Source organism: Apis dorsata, unplaced genomic scaffold, assembly GCF_000469605.1.
Source record: "Apis dorsata unplaced genomic scaffold, Apis dorsata 1.3 scaffold_383, whole genome shotgun sequence".
Classification (NCBI taxonomy): Eukaryota; Metazoa; Arthropoda; class Insecta; order Hymenoptera; family Apidae; genus Apis; species Apis dorsata.
The window spans coordinates 505,472-515,816 of record NW_006263645.1 but is presented as its reverse complement, the minus strand read 5'-3'; the positions used below and the strand labels follow the sequence as shown (position 1 = coordinate 515,816).

At 36.1% G+C, this 10,345-nt stretch overlaps 1 protein-coding gene across 1 annotated transcript in view; it reads left to right on the top strand.

Annotated features, from left to right (window-relative positions):
- LOC102675238 (titin homolog) overlaps positions 1-10,345 on the top strand; it is an 83,252-nt gene that overhangs the window by 12,201 nt on the left and 60,706 nt on the right. The window contains exons 13-14 of the mRNA XM_031512105.1: positions 2,171-2,297; positions 9,126-9,426. Of these exons, the coding sequence (XP_031367965.1) occupies positions 2,171-2,297; positions 9,126-9,426 (428 nt within the window). The remainder of the gene's footprint in view (positions 1-2,170; positions 2,298-9,125; positions 9,427-10,345) is intronic.

Sequence of the window (10,345 nt, the reverse complement as noted above, 5' to 3'; positions counted from 1 at the left end):
CTCCAAAAAGAAAAACCAAAATCGAAAAATCGAAAAAAACAAAAAAAAAAAAAAAGAGAAGAAACTCCACTTATAAGAAGAAGAAGAAGAAGAAGAAAAAAGACTAAAAATTATTCCAAGTTACGAAATGCGCCGGGTCGCGTTAGATCCACAATAATAACCACTATATACCGATTATCTATCAAATCCAAAGAAGAAGAAGAAGAAGAAGAAAATCCAAAACAAAGCGGGAGGGAAAAAGAAGAAACAAGAGAAAGAAAAAAGAGAAGAAAGTCAACTCTCACTACTTGTAAGAGAGAGAGAGAGTGAAAGTTATTCAAAGATAAAAAAACAGCGATGCGCCGGGTTACATCAGGAGAATAGATAGGAGGGCGAGGGGCGTTCCTCTCGAAAGGGGGAGAAAGGGAGAAAGAGGCGTACAGGAAGCTCGGCTCGCCCCTACCGCGCATGTGCGCGTTTCGTTAAAACGACGAAGCCGAGAGTGGCGTGTCGAGACGATTTTAGACCGGAGCAGGGCCTCCCGCCGTCAGATTTCGTGGCGCAGGGTGTGCTTGTGCCACGGGTCACCAGCGCGAAGAGAGGAGCACGGTCGAAGGGAGAAGACGGAAGCTTCTTTGGCGGCCGAGGCGGCGTACGCCGCGACCGGAAGGACGTGCAGGTTGCATCTCAATTCGTCGTCAATCAATCGAACGCGAGTGTTCCCCCTTCGCGAGTGATGTCAATTCGACGAGGAATCGGTTTCCCCAACGTCTGACGAGATGACCTTAACAGGTAAGCGGTTGCCGCGTATTAGAACGCTTCTTAGATTCGCGAATATGCGTCTCAGAGAGACAGAAACAGAGAGTTTCTCGAGAAAGAAAAGTCTTGGAATGGAAGGGGATCTCGATATTGCGAGAACGAAAATTTCATCGATTTTGTGTTATCTGTTGTTGTAAATTTCGTTATGTATACGAGATAGAATGAAAGAAAAATCGGAATTCGACACGATTCATCTCGATCGAGAAGATGAAATAGAAATAGAGTTTCGAACTAAACTTCTCTCCGTTTCCATAGAAATCATGCATCGATGACGTTTCACACAAATTTTCGTAGATTGCTGTTGAACCTTTCGAGGATTCTTTCAAGTATCGATCAACGTAATTGTAATCGTAATTCCACGATTTGTTACATAAAAATCTCGAGGCTTGCCGGTGGTCGAAGGCTCGGTATTTATACGCGGTAATAACACGCGTTTACGAATCTGCGTTTAAAAATAAGAGCAAAACTGTTTTTAACCGGGCATTTCAATCGCGGCACGGAACGACGACGCGAGGATGTAGTTGGGGAAAAAAAATGTGATGAGTGTCGCGTTGAAAATGGAACCAAGTGTCGCGGCCATGTTTATTTTTTTTTACCGTATTTATTTACAGGGATGCCGGGCGCTCGGAATTCCTTCCGAATTCGCGAATTTTTTACGTCAAACGAAATGTATATAAATTCGACGGATGGGAAGAGATAGGCCACGTTTTATATTCTTCCAAAGCGGTTCCCATCTTGGCTTTCACCGCTCAGACGTCTATATTTACGCCCGCGATTTTCGTCTGCGCGTACGTTTTCCGTGGCCATTTTGGAGACCACGTGAGCGGCCGAATACCAGGTAGCGATCGCGAATAATAAATTTTCGAACGTCGTATCCGAATATATCGGATCTCCTCTCCTCTGATTCTTCGAATCAATATCATATATTTGAAAACTATACCAAAAATCGAAGGAGATTCCAATGGATATAAATTCGAAATCGATGAAATTACAAAAAAAAAATGTAAAATTATAAGAAATTCGAAATGATTGCGCGTAAGAAAAAAATCATTCGCCATAAAATAGGAAATTTTATATAATTGAAGTATATCGTTATTTAATTGAAAAATAAATAGTTGAAGTATATAGTTGAAGTATATCGTCATTTAATTGAAAAGGGAACACGGTTCTTTCGGTCGATTTATTAATTTATTATTATTTATTATCGTATCATTTTACCGATTTAACAAATGAAATTAAAAATTGAAATAATCTTATATTTTATGAAAATAAAATTTCTGTGCAAAATTTTTTACTGTAAAAAGAGATAGTAATCGTTATTATTAATTTATTTCATTACACGTGCAATTGGTTACAGACAACATGACGAAAGCTAAAGGACCGCCACGATGGCTGGACCCGGACCAGGCACTTCCGGTTCAGGGACGCGTCGGTGAAGACATCGTTATCGAGCCGAGATTACGATGGTCCGATGTTTTCGACGAATTACGATTTGAACTGTAAGTATTATCTCTTTATTTTAATTTATCTCGAATATTTAGATATTGGATGAAATGATAGAAATGTTTCTAACGATTTCGATGATTTAATAATATGGTTTAATAATCAAGCATTTGTTTACTGAAGTATGGTCATTTGTTCCTTTTTGAAGAAGCTGTAGTTCAATTTGGATTGGATTAATGATTTCTGTAATAAACTCGTTTGATGTGGATTTTAATTTATCAATTATTCTGCCTTTTACGTGTCAGATTGTTATTTTTTATGATAACAAATAACTCATCGATATGATAGACTTTGCTGTTCTGATAAATTTAATGTGTGTTTAATATTGGTGAAATAATCATTTTGCTCTTTCTTTTTGAAGAAATTTGTATGTAATAAATTAATCTGTTTCTGATTGATCTTGTTCGACACATTTATTTAATTCTAGTCAAAATCGTATAATTAGATCGATCTTAAAAAGTTTGTTCATCTCTTTTGAATAAATTTTTTCGTTAAAATTTCTACAAATCTACAATGTGAAGATTCGAAATAAATCGATAAATATTTATTTAAAACTTTTCAAACAAATTCCACGAATTTCACAGTTTACTATACACGGTGCATGATTACAATTACGCAACAAGAATAATTATAACGTGAAAATAGAATTTACTTTACGAGTATTGCTGTTCGAATGGCGGGTTCACGGCCCCTGTTTTGTTTCGCCTCGTACTACAATGATCGAGTATCGTCGTTTACCCGTTATCGTTCATTCTCGACTATTGGCCCTAATTCCGTGGAAACCTTGAAACGTGCCAAGGATCGAACGCAGTTTATTTCGAGCTGTCGCGCACTTAATTTTCGCGAAGTTACCAAATTGCACCGCCGTCCCGTGTAATCTTTGCATATAATTCCCGGTTCAAATTTTCCAATGCCAGAAACGTAATCGATCGATTATTTCCAATTTTCATAATGGGGAAAGGAAAATATTTCTTCATCGAATTTTTCTTCAATGAGAGAAGAAAAGAAGAAAGAAGTATATCAATTGTTATATCGTGTCGATTGAAAGTTTGAAACTGTTGATCGTTTTAACGCTTTAAATTGTGAAAGAAATGCTTTAGATAGAAATCTTTGATTCAAGTTAAATTGATTCAAGTAATAAAATTAAAATTTTTTTAATATAATGAGAGTCATACAGTAAGATTGTAATTACACTCATTATGAATGTGAAAGTTAATTTATTTTATTAGATGTCATGGTGTTTGTTTGGGAATTATAAAGAGAATGTATAATAAGTGCAATCTTTCTTAAAGATATTACTTAATATTAAAAAATCGTATTTTAATTATGAGCCTATTAAGATCTATAAAGTTGCATAATAATTTTTGAAAAATATGCATTGGGTTACTTAATAAGTTAAATATGAAAATTTTCAATTCGAAGTAATTTTTTAGCAATCATTAAGATAATAAATTTCGTCTAGGAAGGTGAAAGATATTGAATGCTTATTTTGGGAACGCAAAACATGACCTCATCTAGTCTCGCCGCTTAAATAAGACAAGAAGAGTGACGGATCGATGATATTTGTCGTCTTTTTCGAACAATTTGTCATCTGAATCACATTACTTGCTGCCTCGTTCTCCCTTTCGTCAAAGAAAAGTCACATCTATAGGATATATAATTATCAAACACTTATATTTCAAACATTTTCTGTTAATAAAATCGTAAAATGAAAAACCTCGATATCGGACAATTTCTTTTCCAAATTTGTCCAAAATTATTTTAGAAACAAATCAAATAATAACACTTTGCAAATTTAATAGAATTCTGGACACATAAAATTTTTTAGACACCATATACAATAATAGATAATAGATTCCAAATAATTCGCGATCTAAAATATTCAAATTAGATTTAAAATTCAGACTAATTATTACAAACACCTTAAGTAAGAGTGAAAATTATAATCACAACTATGACTTAATAAAGAATTACTTAGAGTAGAGATTGGAAAGAAATTTTCTTCAATCTCAAAAGTGAGATATTTCGTCAGAAGAATAAAAAATTGATTATTACACAATTAATTTTTCATATAAAACAATTTTTCATTCAAACCAATCGCTCGTAAAACCTGCCATCGTCAGGTCAGTTCCAAAGGAAAAATTCCTCTCATAGAAAATGGAAAACATTCGAAAATCGGTACTCGCATCTGTTGGCAGGCAGAGTACGCTTCCCCTGACCATTCAGACGCTACGTCACACCGACGACGGAAGCTTCCCTCTCGCCTACGTGGTTACGAAAATTCCGGCAAGCGTTGACGCTCCTCCACCCCCCCGCCTAATACAAATCTAAATCTAAACCTAGCTCGCGAAAATTTTCGCGAAAAGACGAAAGTGGCGCTGCCCGTTGGCGTTTCTCTCGCGTCTAGGATGGTGGACGACGCTTGCTTATAGTTTCCTTCGAACTGTAGCGGAAGGTGGCTGTTGTGGAGGTGGAAAATCGGGCGCGGACGATCCTCCTCCGGCATCTCGCTATCAGTCTTCCGAGGGAGCGTCGCGACGATCGACGAGCGGCCAAAAAATCAGCTCGAACCTCTCTCTTTCTCTCTCTCTTTTTCCTCTCTTTCTTTCTCTCTTTCCCTCCTCTCTTCTCTATTCCCCACTCTAAAAACATTTTACACGAAGAGTTAATTGGAACAGAGAGAATCTGAGCGAAGAGATCGAGACTGACAGATCGCTCGACGATCGGACGCTACCTCCCTTCCCCTTCTCTGGCATCTCTAAATATCTAAATGTTTCTTCCTTCCCCCTCCCTCTCCCTTTTGACGCAGAGAATCGAATTTATTATGTATCAATGGTGAACAGTGGACGAACAGTGGAAGAATCACGAAAGTAACAAGAAAGTGCAAGAAAGAAGAAATTCGTCTGATCGATGGAAGAGTGAACATGATGGAAGTGTGATTATTTTATTATTGACAACGGTGATGCTACGATGGAGCATAGAATGACATAGATAGGTGCGATGTCGCGCTTCCAATAGTCGAGGTGAAGTCATCGAGAATACGTTTCAGGCACGAGAGGACGCCTTTTCGGTTTTATTTTTGCACCCCTGTCACCGTCGATATCGCGATCGATAAATAACGCATTGGCGGTGAGGCCAATGCGTATTAGGCGTCCGTGATCAACGTACACCGATCGAATAAGCATCGATGAGGGTGGGCGGCGGCGAGAGGAAGGATCGATGCATCGGTTCGGATTTCATCCGCCTCTTCGACCCTTGCTCGACCCTCGATCCACCCAGGACGTTTGAGGAACTCGCGAGTGATAAACGGTTTTGGATTGGTTGTGAGTGGTGAATCTTGATTGATTTGGTGGAAAAAAAAAGAAGAAAGTGGAGAAAAAGTGTGTGGTAAGACCTCGTGCTTCGTGGGAAGATGGGAAGCGACTGTTGCAAGTGCGCCAATGGCAACAAACAACACTCCATTGCGGGATCGTTTAGGGAACGTTCTGGATACCGGTAGGACGATTTTCATTGTTGTTTAAACTTTTGTAATAATCTCGAACGAAATTATTCGTGTAACTATTTTAATTGTTTATTATTCATTTGAAATTGATCGATTTAAGTATAATAATCGTATAAATCCTGTAATCATTCTAGAAAGAATTTCAACTTATTTATATTATGAAGCGTCTAAAAATTAAAATTCAAATTGAAATTCCATCGAAATTCTTTCCTCCATGCCAGTTTTCGCGAGTGCTCATCAACAGGAATCGTTTTATTGAGACTGTTCTTACGATGGTCATAGACTATATTGCGTATCGAGAGATCGATCTTGCACGTTTCCATTCTCCGTCTAAAAGCGTCTAAATAAAAATCGGTTGCACGCTTCCAACGTATTTCGAGCAAACAAATGATCTAGAGCGCCTCAAACACTTGGCATTGCTCTACTGCCCTATTTTCGTCGTCTTTTTACACGGCCGTGCAAGCATGGCGACGCAAACGTGTCGTTGGACCGCGGGAAACGCGCGTATTGCCCGGATTTTTTGGACGGTTTGGATCATCGAGATATCTTTCTACGATCTAGAAACACCGTCTCCTTCTTCTTTCTGTCGTTTTGATACGATGTTGGATATCTTTCGCAGACTTGGAGCAAAGTTGTGATAGACAATAGACAGACATAAAGATATCTCCTTTCTTCTTGTTGTTATCGTCGACTTTGATCCTATGAGTTATTCGACGAGAATGATATATATACAATAATATTTTTATTTATATCAAAAGAATAATACAATTGACTCTCGAAACAAACAGCTTTATCTCGATGGAAAATTGATATGAATACGATATTGCTTCAATATAATTAAAATTATAATAAATTTCTTCACTTTAAAAGAATATTATTACAAGTTTTGTATAATATCTTGAAACATTTTGTCATTTTCTCCAAAACAAATTTATTAAATGAAACAATATTTTAAAACAGTGTTTCCTTATTTAGAAATATATCTCAATTAGGATACTTGGTCCCAAACTATTTCAAATTTTCTCCAATGATTCTTCCACGAGAAAATTCATCATTCTTCGATCCCTGCAATTTGTTTCGCAGCCTTGGTAACAGAAAACGACGATCAGATCGATCACGAAACGTTGAATTTATTTAGTTAGACGAAATAGACATTGCGTCACCGGCGGGTTCGGCGAGGAGAGGCGCCTGTGCACGCGCCTCCGAGGTCGAGAAGGGCGCGAATTTTACAAGGTATTGCGCAAACGAAGATTTTCTATACGAACGAATTGAATGAGCGGCGCAAATAATAGAATCTTTTCCGTCTGCCATACCGGTGAAAAAATAGAAGAAAGAGGATGATCGCCGGTCCGATTGGACATCGGCCATCGCCCCCCGGCGGCAGGTGGAAATTGGCATTTGGATATTGCAAAACCGACCTCGTTCCATTAGAAAGTGTTCCTACTTTTCTTGCTGGCAACCGATTCGTCTGTGTTTTCCAATCGATCGTTGGTCCGAGGCTATTAGTGCTATCTCTTTCGTTTCTTCTCTCTTTCTCGCCAAATCGATTCGTTGTCAATTAATCCATCGGTTTGAACATCGTCATTCATCATGTTTTCTATACATGGAGATTTACGTAGTTAAAGATCAATAGATTCATAGAATTTGTGAGATTTTTCATATTGAAAATTGGTGGAATAATTGTCCTCAAAGGCTATACGATATTGCTTGTGAGAGTCTTGTGAGAGTCTATTTGTGAATAGATCGATCAATAAAGTTAAATTAAATTATCTCAATTAAATAATTCAGAAGGTCAGAGAGAGAGAGAGAGAGAAGTATAATATACATATGCATGCGATCTTTTGAGCAAGGAAAAAATTATGATTTCCATCATGCTTTTATGATTCAACCACCATTCATATCGCAGTGCGGTTTTCTTGAATGAATGAAAGAGAAATGTGACTGGGAATAATTTTAACACGGATGACGAAATGAAGGATTCAACGTTGGGAAATCGAATATAAATTTTTTTACGATACACGTAAATTAGTTTCTTGTTACTTGCAAATGTTACGTGACTATATATAAATAGTATTTATGTTTCTATTGGTAATAAAAAATTTTATTCTTTATCCATATTCTTTTTAAACAATTGATTAATTTTATTATACGTGTAATTTTATGTACGATTTGTAGACAAAAAATTTAGGGTTTTTTGATTGATATTGATTGACTATTTGTTGCTGACTAATACTGCATTCTTCATCATTAATTCAAAATGATTTTATTGCTCACTATCCAAAAAAAGAAAATGTATATACCTTAATGAACATCTCTCTGAATATTCTTTTAATTTAATTTTTGCACTTTCAAAAAATTACAAAATATCACTTTTTTCGCCCTGAAATGAAATCTCGATGAGTTGCTAGATTCGTAAAGCTAGAAATGTATGGAATGTATACATAAGATGTTAGAATTCGTTTCCATTGGTCTGTTGTTTCAAAGCAAAAGCGATTTGTTCCAATGGTATTTATAGAACGCCCACGTATACCTAGAAATCGTAACTCACTAGTGTTATCCACGAGTTACCTGTCTTTCATGTGATTCCGTGAATGATTGGATAATCGAAGAAAGAAAGACGAGGGTTTATAGTTTCCCGATTCCATTTAGAATTGTGTTCAATTTGTGAAATGTAAATCTTACGATTTACAAATTAACAAATAGTGAAAATAGAGCGTTTAATATTTTGGGATACTTTCAACGATATATGGATTGAATTTCGTTAAAATTTATTCAAATCGTTAATATATTACTGTTTGTTTCGAACAATATTGGGATAATTTAATTGGAAGAATTTAAAGGAAATATATTTAGTCCACTGGTGTTTATTTTAACTTATTTCAAATTTTCCTACCTCCCACGTAATGTCTACGTATATTATAGCAATAATAAATGTCAAAGGTGGCGTGCATCTCGATGATTAATTAAATATTAAAACCATTGCTATTATTATTAAACAAATAAAAAATATGATAAATATTTATTTTTACAATACGATACAATTTTTAAATGTTTTCTAATCCAGAATAAATCACTGTTGAACGCGTGTAAATCGTAAATTATTAATAATTTCCAAGAAATTATGAAAAATTATGGTTTTTGTTTTATCAAAAATCAAAAGACATAAATAATATTAACTCCTAAGTTTTCAAAATGACGTATGTATAGCACATTATGAAGATTTTTATATATCATTTAATTATGATACTCATTAAAAAAAATATAATATAACATTCACAGAGTTTAATCAGATTTTCAACGACGATTTTTGATCTAATTACAGAATACGCGGGGATGTACCGATACCGTCCGACAGATACAGGGTGCAAATGAGGGGGAACGTCGTCCAATTGACCCTGAAGCAGTCGCAAAAGGACGACACTGGACATTACGCTCTTGTGGCCACGAGAGTTGGCCAAGGATTCGAGAAAGGATCCTCCAAGAAGATTCATCTCAGCGTGGACGAGGCCATCTCGGAAGAGGGTGATCCACCGATCTTCCTTCGAAGATTGACAGACCTTGCGGTTAAAGTTGGCACCAGGACCAGATTCCTCGTGGAAATTCGAAGTTCGACCACACCGAAGGTAATTATTCATTGATCAATTAATTAATCAATTAATCAATCTTTAATTATTTTTTTATTTTCTTAATATACTAGATAATAAATAAATAATCAAGTTTCGATTGATAAAATAGAATTCTTTTTTTGTTTAAATTAGAATTAATCAATCTTTAACCATTTTATTTTCTTAATATACTCGATAATAAATAAATAATTAAGTTTCGATTGATAAAATAGAATCCTTTTTTCGTTTAAATTAGAATTTTTTTTCTAAAAAATTCTTAGATACCTTTATTTGATACCTTTGAATTACTGATCGAATGGAAATAAATATTTGATTTAAAGCATGGAATAATTTAATAATAATTCAAGACTTGTTAAACCAAACTCATTACGATTTTTGTAAATAAACTCGTGAACGAAAATAACCCTCGCCAAATAGATAATCTTCAAATCCAGAAAAATAAACGGCATAACTTGTAAAAAAAAAAAAAATTAAAACTTATAATTAAAAATAAATTCTTTACGAAAAAACAACGATAATAAAACAAACGAAACTGATCAATCAAATTGAAAGAAACATTGACAACAACGCTGACGAAAAGAAACCCTCTCGAATCAACTGAAATTAAGGAGCATCTAACGTTCCAAAATTGGTAGGCCGGGCGAGGCAAGATGGAATCCGTGCCAACGTCGGTGATTAACCCGGAAGGGTTGCGATCGAAATCACCCGGTGACTTATTACGGATCTCTGCTCCCACTTTTTGCCTTCGAAGCGGGAAACGCGGGCTAAAAGGGAGCCAAGAGGTCCATGACCCGGGATTCAGAGACGGAAGGCGAAGAGAAACGGTCGTTACGCGTCGTATTACGACTATTATTACGCTCGCGCGTATACTATGGCCCCCGAGGTATGCCCCCGGATCGGCTAAATCCGCGTTAAG